The following is a 25,386-nucleotide window of genomic DNA, read 5'->3' as shown; positions in this document are numbered from 1 at the left end:
TCCCATCCTTATCTGCTCTGACTTACATGTGACTCCAATTCCATAATAATCTGGCTCACTCTTAACTGCACTAACAAACTGCTTTATTCAAAGGCAATTAAGAAGGGACAACAAAAGCTGACCTAAGGGCAGCATAGTGGTTAGCACTGCTACCTCACAGCATCACGGACCCGGGTTCAATTCCAGCCTCGGGTTACTGTCTGTATGGAATTTGCACATTCTCACCAAGTCTGTGTGGGTTTCCTCTTGGGTGCTCTGGTTTCATCCCACAATCCAAAGACATGTGGGTTAGGTTGATTGGCCCCTTAGGGATTAGCAAGGTAGATGTGTGGGGTTACGGGAGTGGGGCCTGGGTGGGATTGTGGTCAGTACAGACTCAATGGACCAAATGGCCTCCTTCTACACTTTTGGGATTCTATGACTTCATCAGTGATGCCTACATCCATTGAAAGAATAGATTAAATACAAAAAAGTCTTCAAAAGTGTATTAGGTGAAGCATGACAGGGAAGTGGGCACTCGCCCTTGCCAAATGGAGCAGGTCACTCATCTTCTTCTGCCACTGCAATCCTGCCCACTTTGTAAAGCTCCTGGCCTCATTGTCTTGGCTTTCCAAGCCTCTGCGACCTCGGCTTCAAGCAGCCTCCTGTCAACTCACAGGAAGGGGGGGGTGACCCTCCTCTCCTCCACAGCTTTGAGCATCTCCTCCACCTCCGACTATAGGAGTCTGGGTGCTGACTTTTCCCTGACCATAATGCTGGCTAAAGTGAGAGTGTTACTGTAGGGAGAGCTGAAATACTGCTCCTGCTTGTAAAAGGCTAATAGCTGAATCCCGACTTCCGTCAATCAGGTCCCAGGCATTGGAAAGTTAGCATGAAGCATGTGGATGGGGAAAACTGACTCATTAACACACCCTGAATTGCGAGTGCAGATGGCTGGTTGTGTCAGCAGGAAACCCTCTGGCTCTCCCTTTGGCATGGGCACTTTGTCCCAATTTTGGGAGAATCACACCCATTGTCAGCACTGCAATAGAAAAGAGGTGAAAATCATGAAAAATGTAATTGGATCTGAAATCAAGGATAATTATAATGATTACTCTATCCAAGCATTCATACAAAAAGACATAAACAACATGCCCCCCATCAAAAATATCTAAAATCCACACTTTTGTCATAAATAGTATCAAACTTATAAATTAATATATCTGAACAGACATTGTAACAAGTCTCATAACATCAGGTTAAAATTCAATTGGTTTATTTGGAACCATGAGCTTTTGGAGCACTGCTTCTTCATCAGGTGAGTGGAGCAGTAGGTTTCACAAACATAGCATATATACATAAAGACACAACTGCAAGATAATGGTTGGAATGTGAGTCTTTTAATAGGAATATAGAAACATAGAAGATAGAAGCAGGGGGAGACCATTTGGCCCTTCAAGCCTGCTCAGCCACTCATTATGATCGTGGCTAATTGTCCAACACAATAGCTTAATGCTGTTTTTTACCTATAACCTTTGATCCCATTCGCCCCAGGTGCTATATCGAGCTGCCTCTTGAATACATTCAATGTTTTGGCATCAACTGCTTCCTGTGGTAATGAATTCCACACTCATCACTCTGGGTGAATATATGTCTTTTCACCTCAGTCCTAAATGGTCTACCCCAAATTCTCAGACTGTAACCCCTGGTTCTGGACTTCCCCACCATCGGGAACATCCTCCTTGCATTTACCCTGTCAAGTTCTATTAGAATTTTATAAGTCTGTGTGAGATTCCACCTCATTCTTTTGAACTTCAGCAAAAATACCCGTAACCTCGTCAATTTCTCCTCATAAATCAGTCCCGCCATCCCCGGAATCAGTCTGGTAAACCTTTGCTGCACTCCCTCGAGAGCAAAAACATCTTTCCTCAGAAAAGGAGGCCAAAACTGCGCACAATATTCTACATGTGGCCTCACCAAGGCCCTGTATAATTGCAACAACACAGCCCTGCTCCTGTACTTGAAAACTCTTGCAATGAAGGCCAACATACCATTTGCTTTCTTTATCGCCTGCTGCACCTGCATGCTTAGCTTCAATGATTGGTGCGCGAGGATACCCAGGTCCCACTGCACACTCCCTTCTCCTCTCTCCCAATTTGCAACCATGGTTGCGAGAGGGATAATCTCTCTACTTGCACTGTCTGTACCTATAAAGACTTGATTACCTGAAAAGACTCACATTCCAACCATTATCTTGCAATTGTGTCTTTGTCTATATATGTTGTGTTTATGAAACCTACCTCTCTACTTGCCTGTTGAAGGAGCAGCGCTCTGAAAGCTTGTGATTCCAAATAAACCTGTTGGACTTTAACCTGGTGTTGTGAGACTTCTTACTGTGCTCACCCCAGACCAACACCGACATCTCCACATCATGAACAGAAACTGGCAACTGTGCATCTAAAAGTTTTATTTCCATTTCATGTAAAATAACAGACATAATTTTCAAGTTTATTCCTGATAATTATCTGTACAATTAAGAGTTTGCATGGATTCTGAAAGTATTTTTCAAAAAAAATCTGATGAGGGATTGAGTAATTCAATTCAGAATTGGATTTCATTGGTTAAATTAGAATGCATACCTTTTACAGTTATTATCATTAAACCTGAACTTGAATTCAATTCAATCTTTGACCACGGTTATCTTTTCCAATTTTATAGCTGACTTGAACCTTACATTTCAGAATTATTCTGTCTAATAATTCAGTTAATGAACCTTTCTTACATGTCTATTCACATAAGAATGATTTAGTAATTGCTGAACTCCCAAATGCAGCTGACTAGGTGGACAAGTTAGATATGTACTTCATAAATTATATTTTTACAGCAATCATTTTCATCCTATGTTTAAATTGTGGGTAGGATTGTTTTAGTCTTCCTTGATAACCAATTAAACTTAATTTCTAGCCCATCTGAACATTTAGGCTACTTATCTCCTTGGCTAATGGTGCCTGATGCTTGATTGCTGAATAATATTGGATTACATAGGATTACATTGGATATACAGCACAGAAGTAGCCCATTTGGCCCAACCAGACCATACTGGTGTTCACACTGCACTCAGGCCTCCTCACATTTTTCCTCATCAAAATCTATCATTATAGCCCTTTATCCCATTCATCTCCATGCTTGTCAAACTTCTCTTTAAATGTATCTGCACTATTTTCTTCAACCACTCCATGTGGTAGAGAGTGTTACATTCTCATCACTCTTTGCTTAAAGAAGTTTTCTCTGAGTTAGATTTCTTGGTGATTCTCTTATGTTTATGACCATAAATTCTGCTCTTCCCCACAAGAGGAAACATTTGCTCTGTATCCACTTTATCAAAACTTTTCATAATTTTAAAGATCTCTATTAAGTCACCCCCAACTTTCTTTCAAGACAGTAAGACCCAGCCTGGCAATCTCTTCCTAATATGTATATCCATGCATTTCTGGTGTCTTCTCTGTAAGTCTTCCCTGCACCCTTCAAATTCCTCCTTTTTACAATATGATAGCCAGATCTTCATTTAATACAAAGAGCATTACAATATAGGAACAGGCCCTTCGTCTCTCCAAGCCTGTGCCGATCATAATGCCCTAACTGAACTAAAAACAACCTCCTGTCCTTACTCAGTCTGTATCCCTCTATTCCCTCCTTATTCATGTATTCACCTAGATGCCTCTTAAATGTTGCCTGCTTCCACTACCACCTCTGATAATCCTCAGCACTATCAGCAACTTCACCAATCTTCACGTCATTCGCAAACTTACTAATCAGCACAATGGCACACTGGTTAGCATTGCTGCCTCACAGCACCAGGGAGCCAGATCCAGTTCTGGTTTCAGGTGAGTGTCTGTACAGAGTCTGCACATTGTTGTTGATAATAATTGATGCAGGATGTGAAAAAGCCTTGTATCTTTCCTGCTTTTCTATCTCACACCTTCTGGATTTTCTCTGCCTATGATGCTTACTATTGTCTGTTGATGAAGGGGAGATCAGAGGATAAAGTGTGTAGCTTGGATCAAATACTTGCCAATCTGATTTGATTTGATTTGATTTATTATTGTCATATGTATTAGTATACAGTGGATAGTATTGTTTCTTGCGCACTGTACAGACACAGCATACCGTTCATAGAGAATAAAAGGAGACAGTGCAGAATGTTGTGTGACAGTCATAGCTAGGGTGTAGAGAAAGATCAACTTAATGTGAGGTAGGTCCATTCAAAAGTTTGATGGCAGCAGGGAAGAAGCTGTTCTTGAGTCAATTGGTACATAATCTCAGGCTTTTGTATCTTTCTCCTGATGGAAGAAGGTGGAAGAGAATGTATCCGTGGTGCATGGGGTCCTTGATTATGCTGGCTGCTTTGCCGAGGCAGCGGGAAGTGTAGGACTGATTTGCGTGATGGACTGGGCTTCATTCACAACTCTGTGTAGCTTCTTGTGGTCTTGGGCAGAGCAGGAGCCATACCAACTTGTGATACAACCAGAAAGAATGCTTTCTATGGTGCATCTTTGATTTTTTGATTTGATTTGCTTTATTATTGCCACATGTACTAGCATGTGGTGAAAAGTATTGTTTCTTGCAGTTGGTCACTTCAACTGAGACAAAATCCCTGAACCCTCTCCCTAACCACACTGTCTTTCCAAAAAAACTGCAGCAAAGAAGGAGATTCCCCACCAACCTTTCAAGGGCAATTAGGGATGGGCAATATATGTTGCCTTGCCAGTAACACCCACAACCCTGAAAATGTATAATTTTTTTTAAATCAGCTTTGCCAACAGGACAATCTGCAATGCAGTCACCAAGACTCTCCTTACACACAGTGAAAGACAATTACCCTCAGCCTTCAGGCTCTGCTTCTCAGAAATTACAGCCTAAAGTGACATTGTTTGTCCAGCTTTGCTTTCAGATGTTGAATCATATCCATTTGGCCAGCCGCACTCTTTTTAGCATTACAAGAGATGCAGTCATGGTTAATCTTATCATGCATAGCCTGTTCACTTTGTGCTCCCTGGGGAACATTTGCCTTGTAAACTTATGAGCACAGACTCAATTTAAGAGACCTTGCTCGCCTGCTAGTGTGTTAATATCAATTGCATTAATATTTATTACTTCCCTTAGTGCTCTTTCCTCCCTACCACATCCCAAATTCACCTGTATACATTGAGTGCATGGCAATACATTGACCCCTGGATGTTCTACACACGTCACTATTGTTTTACGCTTATTGTCCATAAGCCAAGTGGTCATGTCATGACATGATGATGCAGCTACTAAAGGGTTGGGAGCATAGGAGTTCTCCCCAGAGTACAGGCAGACTCTAAGCATGGGGTAGCTACTCGGCAATTGAATAAAGTATTATTTGTTGCAAGGCTTTAGTCAGCACTTTCACGTTGTCCATCCAGTCAATTATACTTCAGTGCTCCATGGCCTCCTTTTTGCTGCTTCCTCCACTCGTGGGCCCAATCTCTCAGTTGCAAACTTACTGTCTGGTCTCTCCTACTGTTTTATACTCCAGCCTCAGCAAACAGCCAGCAGGAATCCCCTGCTCTGGAGAATGGGGCATCAGCCAAAAATCAGGATTCCTGATGGAGCATCAAGGTAATCGGGATTTACCCGACCTGCCCCACCAGCCTGGCTTGGGTTCCCGCCCAAAGTGGGCGGCAATTCAATAATTATGCCAACCCACAAAGTATAATGCAATGAATGGGTTTGACGGCCCACTCACCATTAACCCAGTCCCCATTGGGAATAGTGCCACTATTTCTCCGGGTGCTCCGGTTTCCTCCCACACCCCAAAGATGTGCTCTTAGGCTGATTGGTGTAACAAATTGTCCCTAAGTTAGTCTCCCCTCAATCTGGTTTCCAACGTGGAGTGCCATAAGCGCAGACAAGGGTCATGGGTGGAAGAGGAGACTCACAACGTTTAAATGGCGGCACGGGCTCGTTGGGCTGAAGGGCCTGTTTCCCGTGCTGTGTTGTTCTTTGTTCTTTGTGCCAGGTGAGCTTTCTAATCACAAGTGGGGACATGGCATCCTGGATCTTAAGGGTCCAGAGGAACACCACCAACCCCTCATAAAAGAGAGCATTTTTGCTCCCTGCTGCCCCGAGGATAGTGGTTGCTCCATAGTTGAATACGTTTAATGTGGTAATTTTAGACAGTTTCCTCCTCTCAGGGAATTAAAGGATATGGGGTATAGTTGAAGCCCAAGTTCACTATTATTTTCAACTTCATCATGGGGATGAAGGGTGAGCTGTGGACACAGCAACACATCAGGGAGGGCAAAAGTTGCCTGGATGCTTTGTACCAGGAAGTGGTCACATGCCTTAAAACAAGAAAACCATTGCAAAGTTACAGTGCAGAAAGAGGCTATTCAGCCCATCATGTCTATACTGGCCAAAAATAAACAAGTGACTCATTTCAAACCCATTCACCTGGTCTGCAGCCTTGCAGCTTACAGCACTTTAGATGCAGATCCAGGTACCTTTTAAATACATTGAATGCTTCAGCCTCAAGCACCAACTTAAGCATTGAACTCCAGATGCTCACGATCCTCTGTGTGAAAAAAATTTCCTTCCTGTCCCCTTTCATCCTTCCACTAATCATCTTAAATCTATGCTCCCTTGTACTTGACCCCTCAGTTAGGGGAAACAGGTCTTTCCTGTCTAGCCCGTCTCCGTTCCTCATTATTGAATACACCTCAATTCGATCACCCCTTAGCCTCATTTGTTTGATGTTGAGTCTGTCTTCTTGGATGCAGTGCAGGTGCATTGAGACAGGTTGTCTGCCCAGCCTGCCTCTGCACCCAGCAGCCTCTGCATTCAGTCCAGGGAAGCAGACCCAACTCCCAGAGAGCCCCACCACTCCAGGATGGAAATGCCAACTTCTGAGGCTCTTTTTCTGAGGTTGCGTTTGTGCCAACTCTGCCCTCCAACCCAACCAAGTTTAAAAGAGATATGAGGGGCAAGTTTTTACACAGAAAATGGTAGGTGTCGGGAATGCGCTGCCAGGGATGGTGCTGGAGGGAGATATCATGGGGCACTTAAGGGGATTTTAGATAGGCACATGAGATTGCAAGGAGCAGAGGAATATGGATGAAGGGCAGATGGAAGGGATTAGTTTAATTTGGCATCATGTTCGTCGCAACATCATGGGCCAAAAGGCCTGTTCCTGCGCTGTACTGTTCTATGCTTCATGTTTTATATAACCCGGGAGTGAAAATGGTTGCCTAAGTTTGACAACTTGAAATTTTAATCAGCTCTTCCATTTTCTTGGACACTGGGAGGATTGCTACACCAGAGCTTTAGGGAGTTATAGAATCTGTGCAATGCAAAATGAGGCCGTTTGGCCCATCAAGTCTGTACCAACTATCCGACAGAGAATCTTATCCTGCTCTATCCCCATAAACCCACATATTTATCCCACTAACTATGAACTCCACATCCAGGATCACTAAGCACAATTTAGCACAGCTAATCCACCTAACTTGCACATCTTTGGACTGTGGGAGGGACACAGTAAGAAGTCTAACAACACCAGGTTTATGCCGGCATCTCCACATCATGACTGTGGGAGGGAGCCAGAGCACCCAGAGGAAACCACACAGAAACAGGGAGAATGTGCAAATTCCACACAGACAGTGATCCAAGTCAGGAATCAAACTCAGGTCTTTGGCACTGTGAGGCAGCAGTCCTGACCACTGTGCCACTATGCTGCCCTTGTAGCAGGAACTATACTATCCTGCTGTAATTATTTGCACCTCCTCTGACTCATGCTTTTTCCATTCCTTTGTCCCTTTGCTTTTCAGGATTATTCTTTTAGTCATTTAATCTCTCCTTCCCCCCACCCTATCACTAAATTTCCCTTTTGGCCTTTTCTCTCCGTTCACCATTCCTTGTTCTCATCACATCTACTTACTCGTGAGCAATAAATCTCGAACATTTTCCAGATCTAATAAAAAATCATCAGTCTGCAATGTTAACTCATTTTCTCCAGGCACTGCCTGATCTGCTGAGTGCTTCCTAACATTTTCTAATATTGGGAACACTGTCATTTTAGTAACAACTAAAAAGAAAAGGAGGCCAGTTTGTTGCTTTAATGAAATTCAAAATCTTTGTGAAGTAGTTTTCAATTACTGGCCTGTCTACATCTAATAGCAGGTCACCTCTATCTAGGACAGGCTTTGGAAAGAATTCTGCTTCCAGTCCATGTATTTACTCCTTGACAAGGTGAAACTGAACACTCCGCTCGCGCTCTGGATTATTAATAGGCAGATTGCAAAGGCTTGCATATTTAATGGGTCAATCTAATGAAACATCAGCTCCTTTTTTGGATGGCCTCCCGCCCATTAGTACTTCATGGCACTGAAGTGCAGGGAAATTCTCCTGGCATCCTGGCCTACATTTGTCCCTCAACCAACATCACTCAAACACATTATCTGATCATTTATTTTGTTACTATTTCTGGGACATTGCTCCGTGCACTCTGCTCTGTCTCATTTCCCTATGTTACAACAGTGACTACACTAAATTGTAAAGCACTTTAGGATATCCTGAGGTTGTGAAAACTGTTGTATAATTGTAAGTCTGTCCCCTTCTCACTGTCTTGCAATCCTGGTCTAATTCTCTACCGACAAAGAAATATTTTATGGATGCAATTAGATTCTGTTCTGACTCTCAATACCCCTTAAAGCATCTCATTGAAGTGAGCTTTTCAAAAAGTAAATAGAGTTATGCAATACTAAAGTGATAGGCAAGGGAGATAAGTTTGTGAAAGCAATTCCCACTCATAGACATGTTCAATAAAATTGAACATTGCCTATAATTACATCCCACAAAAGTAATTTACCCTGAATGTGCTATTCTCTGTACACCCAGTTTACAACATTAGCAGTTCTGTCTCATACAACCTACACACACAAAGATAATGGTGAATATTTAACTCAATGCTCAGACCAGGGGCAGCACAGTGGCACAGTGGTTAGCACTGCTGCCCCACAGCACCAAGGGCTCAGGTTCGATTCCTGGCTTGGGTTGCTGTCTGTGTGGAGTCTGCACATTCTTCCCGTGTCTGTGCGGGTTTCCTCCGGGTGCTCCAGTTTTCTCCCAAAGTCTGAAAGATGTGCTGGTTAGATGCATTGGTCATGCTAAATTCTCCCTCAGTGTACTTGAACAGGTGAAAGAGTATAGCAACTAGGGGATTTTCAAAGTAAGCTCATTGCATTGTTAATGTAAGTCTACTTGTGTCACAAATTAATAAACTAAACTAGACCAGTGATGGGCACCCTAGGCTGGTGAGTGGGCAGTATAAGTGGCCCTTCTCCATCTCAGTGGGCTGCAAGATTCAAATTGGGCACTTTAGCTAACTATGATCCTTGAATATGATTGAATATATTTAATACACGCCAAATGACAAGTTATAGGAAATGACATAACAAGTTATAGGAAATGCTTAATCGTTCATATATCAACAGAACCGTCATCAACTTCAAGTGGCAAAGACAAAAGCACTATTTATGTTTGATTGGCAGAGGGCACACATGGCCCTCACAGACAGTGAGGGTCACTTCATGTGTGCTTGCTTTACCCGCATGTCACTTCAGTTAAACTGGTAGGAAAAAACATATGTGAATGAAAACCAGTGGAATGCAGCAACTTTGTGCGTGGACAAAGCTCAAATAAATGAACCATAGGCTGCATTCAGAACCCAGGTGGCCGTCATAGTTTGTCCCTGACAACACGGGTTGATGGAAGATTGAAGCGACATCCCTCTTATCAAGAGGAGAAGAAGCTTCATGTCCAGAATAATTTAGTCAGACTTAGATCAAAGAGGCAGAAAGTAAGTCTGAATGCATCTGACAGGTGTATTGGTGACAGAAATTCAGCATCACATTTTGGGAAATCCATATGGCTGAAAATTGATTTTTGGGTTCAGGGGGTCACAGATTGTGGCCAAGTTGGACAACAGACAAAATTCGTGCACCCGCTTCATGATTGTGGTGCTGGCTGAACTCTGCCTTAAAAATATTCATTGTCATCCCACCCAGATGAAGCATTAGGAGCCAGGCTATCTATACTAACCAAGGCTACCCCATCCACTGGCCAATCTCTAGTGGGCCCAGCAGCACTAGAACTCAGTAATGTATGCTGCTGGGACTGCAAAGAGAGTTCGAAGTCTGACAACACCAGGTTTAAGGCCAACCAATTTATTTGATAGTAAACTTGCAAGCTTTCGGGGTTTGTCCCTTCGTCAGGCAAATGGAGAGTTCTGGCCTGAAAAGTGATATGCTCTGCCTGAGGCCAGAACTCTCCATTCACCTGACGAGGGGGCAAACCCTGAAAGCTTGCGAGTTTACTATCAAATAAATCGGTTGGCCTTAAACCTGGTGTTGTCAGACTTCTTACTGTGGTTACCCCAGTCCAACGCCGGCATCTCCACATCATGACTGCAAAGAGACCCAGGGATGAAGGGGACATGTGCTCCAGGCCCAGGTAGGTGCTGGGGTTAAAATGGAAAAGGACTGAGGACTCTAAATGGGTTTGGGAGGATGTGGTAGGCAAGGAGGAAAAAAGCGGGGAAAATAACATCTTAAAGATTGCGCCTGATGCACACAGGGCACAAAAAAATGGCCATCTCCCCCCAGCCAGCTTGCCTACACCAGTCATATTATGGCGAGTGTAGTGTAATATTCAGGTCAGTTGGCTTGGAGACAAACTCAATTGCCTGCTAATTATTTACTTAAAAATGGCTGCAGCCTGCTGATTTCAACACCCACCCATTTGTATTTTATGGGGACAGGGATGAGGGTGGGGGGGAGGGGGGAGGGTAGCCTGTGGGCTATTTATGGGCTATTTACTACCTTGCTTTACATGCCAGAAACAAGCCCACGGGGAGGCTGGTAAATCCACCCCAATGCATTTCTTTGTGCTCTCTTTTACAGGTGCGGGCAATCCAGAACCCAGACCTCAATTACGGGAGACCGGAGACTCTATCTCTGGACACGATACCAGTGACCCAGAGCATGCACTGTGAATTTACCTCTCTCATCTCCTTCACTAACTCTGGTGCACCCACCTGAGGTGGTGGCTGGGTCAATCGGGCCAGATTCTGGTGAGCATCGCACACACGTACCCTGATAGCTGAGGGATTCTGACAGCCCAGGTTGCAGGCACTCAGGGACCTGGTAGGGATCAGGATCCCACAAAGCACCACACTGATGATGGACTTATTGGGTCCTATTTTAGTATTGTGATTCTGTGCTGGACGAACTTGAAACTGGGAGTGTTTCAGATCCGACTTTTAGATCCGTTCAAGCAGACTGCAGAATGATAGGAGGTGGAGGTCAATCTGCAGCTTTGATGCAGAGCCTCCCTGCTTCTCCAGGCAGCTCTTGTATAGCTCCTCTGGGCCTCATGAACTGTGGCTGATGGCAGGACCCCCTAATGAAAATCTGCCTGTGATTCTGCATGTCTCCATATGGGTGAAAGCTGTCCTCCATTTGATTCGATTTATTATTGTCACATGTATTGATAGACATTGAAAAGTATTGTTTTTAACGTTATACTGTACATAGAGAAGGAATAGAGAGGGAGAATGCATGTTACAGTCACAGCTAGGGTGCAGACAAAGATCAACTTAATGCGAGGTAAATCCATTTAAAAGTCTGACAGCAGCAGGGAAGAAGCTGTTCTTGAGTCGGTTGATACGTGTCCTCAAACTTTTGTATCTCTTTCCCAAAGGAAAAAGATGGAAGAAAGCACGTCTGCGGTCCTTGATTATGCTGGCTGCTTTTCCGAGGCAGCGGGAGATGTAGACACTTAGTAGTGGGAAGCGTAGCGGGAACATTAACCTTTTCAATTTGTCAGGATTTTTTAATAATGCGAATATCCAGTTCCTCTTGGGGTAGTGCCAGCTCTTCTGGGTGATGACGGGTAGTTAATTGGCAAACAGCACTGCAGTCAGCCGGCCCCACAGCCCGTTCCTCTAATGATAACTGAGAAATATCAATAACTCAACAGCAACTACAGCAGCAATGGGACAGCTAACCTGAATTCAAAGCTTGGACAGAAAATCCATGTGACAGATGCGGCTTGCTGCATTTAATCACTTGTGTGTCACTGGTGCAAAGAGCCACTTTGAAGGGGGTGACTGACCTGCATCGAAAAATCTCCCACATAGGATGTTCCTGTTGTCGCCAGCTAAATACCACCCAAAGGAGTCTTACTCCCTGGCTTTCTATTCCCTGTGTGATGGTGCCCCACTGTGAATGTGTTGCCTATTTGAAAATTGTCCACCCATACAAAGAAACAACTTAAACTAACGAATGATCTAATACCAGAGCAATGTCTATAGCCTTATTTCTACACTAACACCACATTATGATGATACCGTTTACAATACTAGTTTATGACCTTACATTACAAACATAGACATAGAAATATGTCTATATTTCTAGAGAAGGCCATTTGGCCTTTCGCGCCTGCTCCACCATTCACTACGGATCATGGCTGATCATCCAACTCAATAGCCTAATCCTGCTTTTTCCGCATAACCTTTGATCCCATTCGCCCAAAGTGCTATATCCAGCCACTACTTGAATACATTCAATGTTTTGGCATCAACTGCTTCCTGTGGTATGAATTTCACAGGGTCACCACTCTTTGGGTGAAGAAATGTCTCCTCATCTCTGTCCTAAATGGTCCATTCTGAATCCTCAGACTGTGGCCCCTGGTTCTGGATTCCCCCATTCTCGGGAACAAATTGAATAAATAAAGGTAACACGATATGAAATCATGAACAAAATCCTCCAGACTTGATATGTTCAATGGAGGTTCATTGCTATAACTCATCTCAATTTACTTGGAGCACTAATGGATTGTGGAATTAAATTATGGTATATTGTGTCATTCGTAATACAGAATCTTCAACAGTGGCAAACCATTTACTTTGATTTCTAAATATGTGATGGAAAATTTTGGATCTGATTTACTCCTGCAAAATATTGTGGATGCTGGGATCTGAAACAAAAGCAGAAAATGCTGGAAAATCTCAGCAGGTCTGACAGGATCTGTGGAGAGAGAATAGAGCCAACTTTTCGTGTCCAGTTGACCCTTCATCAGACTCAGTGAAGTGGAGTTAAATGGGGCAGTAATGGCCAGCACCCCAAAATGCCCAGTAGAGGAAGTGCAGAGGAAATTCACTAGAGGGGGTGCAGAGGAGATTCACTAGAGGGGGTGCAGAGGAAATTCACTAGAGGGGGTGCAGAGGAAATTCACTAGAGGGGGTGCAGAGGAAATTCACTAGAGGGGGTGCAGAGGAGATTCACTAGAGGGGGTGCAGAGGAGATTCACTAGAGGGGGTGCAGAGGAAATTCACTAGGTTGATTCTGAATTTGAGGGGGTTTGCTTATGAGGAGAGACTGAGTAGACTGGGGCTATACTCATTGGAATTCAGAAGAATGAAGGGAATCTTAGCAAAGCATATAAAATTATGAAAAGACTAGACAAGACAGAAGCAGGGTGGTTGTTTCCACTGACGGGTGAAACTAGAACTAGGGGGCATGGCCTTAAAATAAGGGGGAGCAGATTTAGGACCAAATTGAGGAGGGACTTCATCACACAAAGAGTTATGGATCTGTGCAATTCCCTGCCCAGTGAAGCAGTTGAGGCTACCTCATTGAATGTTTTTAAGGCAAGGATAGATACATTTTTGAACAGTAAAGGAATTAAGGATATGGTAAGCAGGCAGGTAAGAGGAGCTGAGTCCAGGAAAAGATCAGCCATGATCTGATGAAATGACGGAGCAGGCTTGAGGGGCCAGATGGCCTACTCCTGCTCCTAGTTCTTACGCTCTTATGACATTGCACCAGAATCGCCCACCCAAAAAAATCAGTCGTCCTCTTTAAAATCCACAAGCTGTATTTAAGTGACAGTATCTGAACCATTTTCCCTGACTTCTGCCCCAAACAAGTAAAGCTGTTCTTATGGTGAATACTGCAATGAGGAGGAAATCTTCTTTACTGCGACTGATGGTTCGTGGTATTCTTCCTAAATGTTGAATTGCTCAGTATTCTGAAGATGTTGATAGAATTTATGCCATTGTCAGCTCTTACAACAATTGGGAACATGGTTTGCCAATGTGAATGCCTCTAAAATGAATGATTGAAGAGGCTAAGACTGGATGATCTTAGAGTGGATCATCACAGGGGACATTTGTCCCTCACACACGAAACCCGCTTACCAGAATATACAGGCCTTACTCAAACATTTCCAAATATCAGTGTCGTAGAAGGCTGCACTTCCACTAAACATTTTTCGAATGAGATATAGCTGCAAGGCACAGTCTGTCTCCACAAAAAGAACAGTATTGTCTATGTCTATCAAAATCAGTACTCTATTTGAATGTTTTTGTTTCTGCATGTTTCCAGTCAGCATCTTGTGACCTTTGTCACATGAACAGTTTCCTTTACTGAATCCCTACAGTGCAGAAGGAGGCTATTCGGCCCATCAAGTCTGCGCTGACAACAATCCCACCCAGGCCCTATTCCTGTAACCCCACATATTTACCCTGCTAATCCAACTCACACGAAGAGCAATTTATCATGGCCAATCAACCTAACCTGCATATCTTTGAAGTGTGGGAGGAAACTGGAGCACCTGGAGGAAATCCACACAGACACGAGGAGAATGTACAAATTCCACATGGCCACCTGAGGCTGGAATTGAACCCGAGTCCCTGCGGCTATGAGCAGCACCATGTCACGCCTCTTATTAGAAGATAACTCAGGCTGTTGGCACCATGACTCACTGGCCTGCCAGTAAGGTATACTAACATCCAACTGTTAAAATCCCCAAGGGCAAACATGGTTTGTTTATAAGATTACATTTTAGAACCGCACTTCGTGTAGAATCTGATAACGATGTTAAGGTAAATTAGAAAGTGATAAATGTTTCATGGCAATTTTTGCCCTGCAATGACATGATATAATAAGATAATGCTTCTGGGGGTAGCCAGGTATGATTGCACAATAGCACTAAGTCATCTCTCAATAAAATGATAATCTAAATATTCTTATGGGGGTCATAGGCACATGGTGCATGAGATTAGGTGAATCTATGGTTAAATAAGGTTCATTAGCATTGGGACGTCCCTGGTAATGTATAAGGATGAGGAATAATACTAATGTTTTTCTCTTTTAATTCACAGGTTTTAAGTCGGTCCGCCTTGTTGTCCAACGAGGAGCATACACGCGATGGGTCGTACTTGGGCTGCTCTTGGATGTTCGAGAGTGGCCTAGTGCTTCATGTCGTTAGTGTGCGCTAAAACTGGACCAGATGCTGGGCAACACGACAGCTCAGTGACTATCACTGTTTGCTATGCAGACACATGGATTTGGGCTAGTGTCTGTGGGAGTTTGTGCATTCTCCCCGCGCTTGCGTGGGTTTTCTCAGGGTGCTCCGGTTTCCTCCCACACCCCAAAGATGTGCTATTAGGCTGATTAGAGGTAATAAATTGTCCCTAAATTAGTTTCCCTCAATGTGGATTGCCATAATCATAGATAAGGGTCATGGGTGGAGGGGGGACTGGTAATATTAAAATGGCGGCACGGGCTCGTTGGGCCGAAGGGCCTGTTTCCCGGGCTGTTTTTGTTCCTTGTTCTTTCTTTGTTCTTAAAATTCATGGATTATGAAAAGATGGATAATTGTTGCACCAAGTCAAATTTCATTTACTCTAAAGGTATCACTTGCTTCACTAGACCAACAGCTTTTCTTTATTTCAAGTTTTATAGTTATGCATTTTGGAAGGAAAAGTTGAAGTTTTTGAATATTAATATGATGCATTGAATATTTTTTAACAATTGAAAAAGTTCTTTTTTATTTCCTGTCATTCTCCCCACTTTTAATGTTTTCCATCTTCATTTTTAAATTGATCTAAATCCAGAACACTATTTTTCAAATGTAATGTTCCTTGATGAATATTCCTGATGCTATTTGATTGAGTAGTAATGACAATGTGAATGATGTACCTCTTTCAGCCATTCCAGATTTATTGGATGGATATGACTAAATCACTTCAGCGAGGAGGTGCAAGAAATAAAACTTAATATCTGACAGTCTGCTTTGGTTTGAAGTGTTTGATTTGTAAACATACTTCCCTCAAAACATACGACAATATATTCTGCACCTGTCTTGTAAAAATGTATGTTTAAGGTGATGTGATCAGAACAAGATTTTGTACTCCGAATAGACAGCCTATAAAATGCTTTCATCTTCAAGCTCACTACAGTGAAGTGATCATTTAGAGTGGATCTGGCAAAAGTAAAGTAGCTTCAATATTCCATGAGATGCTGAAATTTGCCATTTTATAGTGAATTACAGACTTGATACATGCTGGTTTGCCTGTCAATCTGAGCTGACCCTCCAATCACACTTACTAAAACAGGTTTCTTTTCTATTCAGGTTCAGCCATGTTGATAACCTTTTGGGATTGTCAAATACTAAGTATGTAAAAACATTCAGACTGCAAAATTCATTTGTGTGAGGCCACTTTTAGTGACACTGTGGAGACTTACGTTGATATCCTGGGAACTGGCATTAATGCTAATACAGGCCTGCACATGTTCCTCAATGGAGGACATCAGACAGCCTGTGCAAGTAGTGGCTAGTGTTGTTGCCTGCATCAGTGAAATGCACAGTACCACACGAAAAGGCGCTACCTGAACAACTTTCTCCTCAACAGCCATTTAACAACCATAATTTTCAGTCTTCTAATTGCACTAGAATAATTGAAACCCTACAGTGCAGGAGGCCATTCAGCCCATCAATTCTGCACTGACCCTCTGACAGAGCATCCCACCCCGGCCCTATCCATGTAACCTTACGTATTTACTCCACTATTCCCCCAACCCGCACTCAGAGGCAATTTAAGTTTAAAGTTTATTTATTAGTGTTACAAGTAGGTTTACATTAACACTGCAATGAAGTTACTATAAAAATTCCTTAGTTGCCACACTCCGGCGCCTGTTCAGGTATGCTGAGGGAGAATTTAACACGGCCAATTCATCTAACCTGCATATCTTTGGACTGTGGGAGGAAATCAGAACACCCAGAGGAAACCCACACAGATATGGGGAGAACTCGCAAACTCCAGTCAGACAGTCACCCGAGGCCAGAATTGAACCGAATTCCATGGCACAGTGAGGCAGCAATGCTAACCACTGTGCTATCGTGCCACAATTGCAATTATATTGTTTTTCAAATTTGAAGTAATGTGTGAAAAGTGCAGCAATGCAGTTAACACAGATTACTAATTAGTTACCAAACTTAGCAGTTAAAAACTGAGCCGACACAGAAGGTCAAAATTATAGAAATGACAGTTTATTGTAGAAAACAATCTATGCATGTTATAACTTTTGAGTTAAATGGAAATGAAATAAAGCTCATACAGTTTCAGTTTGGGTTCAACTATCTCATTTATTCAAACCAAGGTGTGCCACACTGGTGTCTGTGGTGATTTTTTTGAGACAGTACACATTTCTCAACTGCCCTGAATTAATTAGGAGACCCTCGTAATGAAACATTGCTGCCGAGAGCAACAGCAGGATAGCGCGAGATTCTGAAGCTAGTCAGATTCGCCAGTATGCTAGTTCTGTTGAATACCATGTGCCCACTGTCAAACACTGGACCCAGTTCCACCCTTTCCACACCATTGCATGTTGTGAAGTTCTAGGATGTGACTCACAGATACCAGCATCCTTCCCACACTGTATTTGAAAAATGCCATCGGACACACTTCTGCTGTCCCATATCAATTGCACTTTATTGTCAGTGAAAGAGTCTACAAGGGGTTTCTTCACCTTTATTGTGACCTTGTTCAAAAGGTGCTCTTGTTCTAAAATAAAAACTAGATTGGTGTTATTAAAATCATCGAGACAGGTTCCAAAATTGCACCCAATTTGAATTCATGACAATGCAAACTTTGCGAAGAGGTCACTGTACTTAGCAAGACAATCACATGTTCAACAAATAGGCTAACACAAAATATACCATTTGTTTAACCTGTAGCTTTAGAATTCATATATATGCATGTTATTATGTTGAGTCAAAATGAGCAAGCATATACAAAAATAATCTTATAGAAAAAAAATCCTCAGTAAACTATCCAATATTGAAATGCATCTGTGTCAAACATTGAAAATGATGCATTGGGCCGTATTTACGCCAATTTGAAGCACTAAGTTCAAACTTAGAACATTTTTCTGTTGGATTGGAATACAACAAGGCCAAAAGTTAAATAAGGTGTGATACGTTATAATAAGAGTATGTTTGAGCTAAGTGAACAGCCTGCTTCCATTGATTCACACTGAAAATCAGTTAAAACTCTTAGACACAAGTTACTCCCTGAACCTTCCCCCACAAACCTACGCACCTGTATGTTAAATATTGGGTAGTTTAATCCTAGCACATTTTTTCACTTAGTGCAAATCTTGGCATGATGGTATTGAACTTGCAGGTTCAGGTCAGTCAGAATTGATCCATTCAGAAAATGACTTCATTTCAACGACTGTGCAATCAATTTCTTTTACATGCAGTTGTAAAATGACTATTAATGAACAATAAGCCAGAGTATGGGTGGGCTTTTACAGCCTTGTTCATCCCAATACCGTAAAATCCAAGGGACCTTCCCATACTCCACCCCTCACCCTCTCCAATCCTTTGGTGGACGGGAAGGTAAAATTCTGGCCCATATGTCTAGTGAATAAGGCTAAAATTAGACAAAGGCAACTTTTATAAAATAGAACAGGCATTATATTTGTCAAAATTGTACTTTGAGATAATTTGAAAATCTTTTAATTGCATTATTTCCCCTTTTGTGAGAATCTCTGATATTTGTAGTCATCCAGACTTTGGAATGAATGCGAGAAGCAGAAAACCCTTGCCCAGCTAATTTTTTTCACAACACAGCAAAATGATTAGAATTTCTACATGAAAATCTCCTTTCCTAGATAATTTCCAGTTTAAAATTGGTGATGAGCGCTAATTAATGGGTGTGTAGTTGTCTCAAGCGTTCCTGCAAGAACTAACCTGCGAAACATATTTTATTTGTTTCACTGGAACGAGATGGCACCATGCATGTTAATTGGAAATGTTAAGTTGAGAAGCAATCAAATTGAGATGTCCTCAGGGAGGGGGTTGGCGGAAACTGAAAGGTTGGGCATGGAGGGACACTAGAGAAAGGAGTTCCAATGCAGGAAAGAGAAACAGGATCATTGAGATGTGGTTGAACGAGAGAGTTTTTGGACTCTCAGAGAATCAAATGATATGAGAGTGGGTGAAAATATAAAGTTGAAGCAGAGGATCAGCCATGATGTTACTGTATGGTGGAGCAAGCTCAAGGGACCATATGGTCCACCCCTGCTCCTATCTCTTATGTTATTAAGTACTTAAAGCTTCAGGTGAGATAATAATCTAGTTTGCTCCTATCAATTTTTGTATTATAAGAAACTAAAACAGCTAGCAATTCCAGGAATATTTGAAGAGGAAAGCTATATTCATATTATGGGTGATCTCTTTACCAGACTTTCCAGAATAGTTAGCTTCTGTGCTTCTTCCTTTTTTACCTGCATTTAGTTCGGTGCATCAAATCTCTGGAAACAGATTATCTTTGGAAGTGGTATAGTGCAGATTGACCTGTATGTTTTTAAAAATATTTTCGTTCACAGGATGTGGGCATTGCTGGCGAGGTCACCATTTATTGCCCAGCCCAAATTGCCCTTGGAAAGTTGGTGGTGAGAAGCCTCCTTCTTGAACTGCGATAAGCCCATGTGGTGCTAGCACAGCCAGTACTGCAAGGAAGGAAATCCCAGGATTTTGACCCAGTGACAGTGAAAGAATGGTGACGTTGTTCCAAGTCAGGATGCTGTGTGATATGGAGGGAAACTTGCAGGTGATGGTGTTCCCAAGCACCTGCCACCCTTACCCTCTAGATAGTAAAGGTCATGCGTTAGAAAGTGCTGTTGCTGCAAATTGCTGCCATGCATCTTGTAAATGGTGTAACTGCTGCCATTGTTCATCAGTAGTGGAAAAGGAGTGGTAAACAGGGTGCAATCAAGCGGGCTAATTTATCCTGCATAGGGTTAACTTTCTTGAGTGTTTTTGGAGCTATACTCATCTCGGCAAGTGGGGAGTATTCCATCACACTCCTGCTTTGTGCCTTGTAGATGGTGGACAGCCTTGGGGAAATCAGTAGGTGAGTTGCCTGGGGAGTTATTTGGGGAGTTGGTTTAGTTCAGTTGGCTGAACAGCTGGTACATGCCACAGAGCGATGCCAACAGCTCGGGTTCAATTTCCACACCGGCAGAGGTTATTCATGAAGGCCTATCTTCTCAACCTTGCCCCTTGCTGGAAGTCAGGTTAAATCACTGCCAGTTGGCTCTCCCCTCAAAGGTCATCTGGGACTATGGAGACATTACCTTTACCTACTCAGCATAGAATTCTCAGCCTCTCAGCTGCTTTTCTAGCCACAGTGTTTATATGGTTGGTTCAGTTAATCACTTGATTAATGGTATATTGATAGGTATTGATAGTGTGGAAGTCAGCAATGATAATATCATTGAATGTCAGGGGAAGGTGATTAGATTCTCTCCTGTTCATTGTCTGGTGCTTATGTGACACAAGTGTTATTGACACTTAGTAGCCCAAGCCTGAATGGTGCTGCATGCAGGTATGGACTGCAACAATATCTAGGGAGTTGCAAATGATACTGAACACCATGCAATCATCAGTGACCATCTCCACTTCTCATGTTATGGTGGGGAGAGGGAAGGACATAGATAAAATAGCTGAAGGTGATTGTTCGTAAGGAATGCCCGCAAAGATGTTCTCCAAAAACATCATATTCCTCTGTGCTGGGCATTACTTCAACTGGGGCAGAGTTTTCTTCTCAAGTCACATCAATTACAAATTTGCTTAGACTCCTTGATGCCACACTCAGTTAAACTTTACCACAGTTTAAAGGATTAAATTATGAAGGCAGGTTGTATAATCTTGGCATGAATTCCCTTAAACTGAGAAGGTTGAGGGACAACCCAATTGAGGTTTTAAACATTAGAAAGAGATGAAATGTGGTAGATATAGAGAAATTATTTCTTCCCGTGGTGGAATCTTGAACAAAAGCACAAAGCTTTAATATTACAGCAATCCATTTTGGATTAATTTAGGAAGCATTTTTATAGACAAAGGGCAGTGGACATCTTGAACTTGGTTCAACAAAGGTTTGCAGATGTTGGTTTAAATACAATTCTAAGCTGAGATTGATAGATTTTGGTTGGATCTGGGTGAAAAGACAGAGAAAGGGAGATGAGATAATAAACAAGCTATCGTGTAACTGAATGACAGACCAGGATAGAGAGAATGATTGGCCTTATTGTAAGGGCTTTATTTGAAATTAGTCACAGAATCATAGAATCAACACTGCAGAAGGAGGCCATTTGGCCCATCGAGCCTGCACCTACAACACACCCATCCAGGTCCTGTCCTATCCCCGTAACCCAACATATTTACCCTCCTAATCCCCTTGACACTAAGGTGCAATTTATCATGGCCAATCAACTTAACCTGCACATCTTTGGACTGGAGTATGAAGGAAAAAATAGAAACCTGATATTTTCAAATGTTTTTATGCTTGGGATGTGAGCACCACTGCAAATTGTTGTCAATCTCTAACTGCCCTTGAGAAGGTGGTGGTGAGATGCTGTCTTGATAACCAAATCAAATGCTTGTTACCAAGACTGTATGCAAATCTGTTTGAGAAATCCGAGCCAGGTCAAAGATGAATTTTTTTACTTGGACCTGGATTTGATTCTTCCTCAAATTGTGTAGATCTTTAAGTCAGTATTACAGGTTGACATGAGGAACACTATTATTTTGCTAACTTTTCAGCATCAGGTTGGGCATATGGTGGGGATGCAAAAAATACACAGATGAAAAAGTGTCAGCTGATAGATTGAACATGGTTGAAGGGTAGCATCAGGATAAGAAAAACATGGTTGTTAATTTGATATATGTTAGACACTTCATTCACATCTTCTGGAATTTCTTTATTGCTTGTTCAAAATCACTGCACTGATTCAGCAGATAAGATTTGGGAGCGTTTTTGCAGTGATGCAGGATAGCTATTGTAAAATTATAGACTGGATTGTTGTAAGCATTTTTAGGGAAATTCAAATTAATCTTGGCTGATGAGGATGTATTTGGAGCTTGTCTCATGACTGACCAAAGTATATGTACACTGGTACCTGCAGCTGTTGACATTACTAGAATTTTCACAAGGGATACTGGACGTTGAAACGAATTAGGAACACACAAAACAAATAAAAATGGTGAAGAAGCACCAGCTAGTCCAATAAGGTTATCAAGTTCACTTCATTAGGTCAACTATGCAGCTGCACCCATTTTCCATTCCAGATGCTGGTCTTTGGCAGAGGATATTTAAAACTAAGACACCCATTATCGTTAAAGGAGTTTAAATGACTGACATTTTGGATAACGTTGAGGACAAGATTTTAAATTGCTTTTCACGATTGTTTCAGATCAAACCCAACTGAACAAGCTACTTTATTCCAAATTGATACTCTTACATTAAATGCTCACTGAAAAAAAAATCCATTCCTAGCAAGGTCAAACTCACTGTGAGTGAAACCAATGACAATTATTGATTGAAGAGAAAGGACATAAGGTTGTATTCTTCATTGATCGTGTTGTTGGCAAGCGGAAAGAAGTCAATAATCTGTAATTAGACCTGAATCTACCATCTCAATACATAATAATAATAGTAAGTGCCTTTACTTGTAAGACTGGAAGTTTTATTTCACAGGATTTGATTGAGGAATACTTACCTGAATTTATTGATGAACAACCTGGTTTCACATCAAAAAAGAAGCTAAAAGAAAAATCCATTTCAGTGAAGGCGGTTAAAAGTGCGCATTCTTTGCTGTCCATGGAACTACTTTCTATTGTTAAACAGCACTCTAATCTTAATTACTACTTCACAACTCATTTTATGTTTGCGGTAATTCATGTTACACGCCTCTTCTGGATGGAAAAATACACTATAACATTTCTTCACAATCTGGAGCACAAGAACCTGTCTTGTGTGAACTATCAAGAAACAAAATATATTCATCTATTTAACCAATGTGTCCACTACACAACAGAACTAGTTGGATGTGCAAATACTCCCATCATTTGGTATCTAGTAGGGGGTGTGTTTAAACCTTCTCAGTCTCACTACCTTCTTTGAGTTAAAAGATGGCACATTGCATACTTGCGACACAAATGGTACAAAACCCTCAGCAATCTGAAACCAATGGAATCCTGTCGTGCACAATAGTTTAGAGATTTTGTTTTTAATTTAAAAAGTTGAATTCAGGAATGTCAGAAGTTGCTGAGGGTAACATATCAGATTTACCAAAAAGAATTCTGTCAGATATGCATACTTGCAAAACTTCACTTATTTAAAGAACGTATCAATTCCTTTCTTAATTGTCTCCCAACCGTTACGCACCGAATCCTGTTGATTGGGAGGTGAAGTTTCACTATACACCATACATCTACAGGAAAGAAATCCATCAATAATGATTCATATACACTCAAAACAACAGATGGATCAGAAAGTATCGTCATTAGGGAAATGTACACATGTTCCCTAGCTGATGTCAGTGATTTCTTAATGTATACACAGTTAAAGAATCAAAGTAAATATTGAAGATACTATTCATTTCTTTATCTGATTGATGATTGGTTAAAAGCATGCTGTAAGCAAATTTGCTGAATTTTTAACCACGGTAACATGGATAATTGATTAGTTTTCCTTTTCCACAGTTACTTGTTGGGGTTTACTTGAACCAGCAAAGATGGAATGAACTTGATTCTTCAGTTGTGTGGCTTGTGTGCATCACGAATGCTCGTTGAATTCCACGGCAGCTATCACAAAAGGATGGCAACGCTTTTCTTGAAACATTGGTGTAATCTGCAGGGCGACTAAGGAAGACGATGGAGTGGTGATTTTGTAGGTGAAGGTGTGTATCTTTCTTACTTTTGAGCTAATCCAGAAGTAGGTATTTTGTGGACAGTGGGCTTGAGCTTGCTTCGTTATCCACTTCAAAGCATAAATCCCACACCTGTAGGCCAGTACTGGTGCACTATTTTGTTCTCACAGTTTCAGCACTGTTCAGACACAATAAAGCCTTCTTTCTCCTGCCCAACTGGTTCTACTTCAGCATAAGCGGGATGACCGGAGCCACGTCTGAACTTCATTGCTGGCCATCTGCTTGGGCGGCGCTGGAAATGAACAAGAGTTAATTAGCGAGGACATTGTACTGAGATGCAAATAATTCTGAACAGATATCCTTAAAATACCTGGCTGAACAAGGGCAAGTCATGGAGGTTTACAGCATGGAAACAGGCCCTTCAACCCAACTTGTCCAGCGCCATCCAGTTTTTATCATTAAGCTAGTCCCAATTGCCTAGGTTTGGCCCATATCCCTCTATATCAGTCTTCCCATGTAACTATCTAAATGCTTTTTAAAAGACAAAATTGCACCCATTTCTACTGCTGCCTCTGGCAGCTCATTCCAGACACTTATAACTCTCTGTGTGAAAGAATTGCCCCTCTGGTCCCTTTTGTATCTCTCCCCGCTCACCTTAAACCTATGCCCTCTAGTTTTACACTTCCCTACTTTTAGGAAAAGATGTTGACTATTTACTTTACCTATACTCCTCAGTATTTTTTTGACCTCTATAAGATCACCCCTTATAAGCCTCCTACATTCCAGAGAAAAATGCCCCAGTCTATCCAGCCTCTTCTTGTAACTCAAATGAGATAAACTGTCACATCTTAAAACAAATTGAAGTAGAAAGAAAAGGATCTGAATAGATCTAATGGAGACCTTGCTCAGAGGTAATCAGCAGTGATAGTTGGTTACTTCCCAGTTATGAATGTTTTAATGTAAGCCTGATATTTTATGCCCACTCCTACAGGATATTTAAGACCATCTTAAAGACCATCTTAAAGACTATCTTCAGCCCTGGTGCTGAAAAATCAGAATAGAAACAGAATGTGGGATCTTGAGTCCAAACTCTCCATGTGCCAGATCGTCAGCGGGTCTCAAAAGTTGGTGGAAATGGGAAATTGGAAATCTCTCTGGCGAGCTTCACGCCAGTTTACTTGCCAGAACTGACACTTTGCCAATTTCTGGTAAGATTATTCTGAATGTCTAATTTATGTGGTATAATACAAACAAATTCATAAAAGTCTTGGACGGCAATCCATATACTTCCTATTGATTTAATTTTGCAAGTCCAGGC

At 41.8% G+C, this 25,386-nt stretch overlaps 1 protein-coding gene across 2 annotated transcripts in view; it reads right to left on the bottom strand.

Annotated features, from left to right (window-relative positions):
- Window positions 1-17,375: 17,375 nt before the first annotated feature.
- Window positions 17,376-25,386, bottom strand: part of LOC145357557 (plexin domain-containing protein 2-like) — a 386,160-nt gene continuing 378,149 nt past the window's right edge. For both annotated transcript variants that reach the window (XM_080211042.1, XM_080211038.1), the window contains one exon: window positions 17,376-24,360. In XM_080211042.1, the coding sequence (XP_080067168.1) occupies window positions 24,241-24,360 (120 nt within the window). In that variant the 3' untranslated portion in view covers window positions 17,376-24,240. The remainder of the gene's footprint in view (window positions 24,361-25,386) is intronic.

This window comes from Carcharhinus amblyrhynchos, chromosome 2 (genome assembly GCF_965287045.1).
Source record: "Carcharhinus amblyrhynchos chromosome 2, sCarAmb.v2.hapA, whole genome shotgun sequence".
NCBI classification, from domain to species: domain Eukaryota; kingdom Metazoa; phylum Chordata; class Chondrichthyes; order Carcharhiniformes; family Carcharhinidae; genus Carcharhinus; species Carcharhinus amblyrhynchos.
This window is presented reverse-complemented; position numbering and strand designations above follow the sequence as displayed.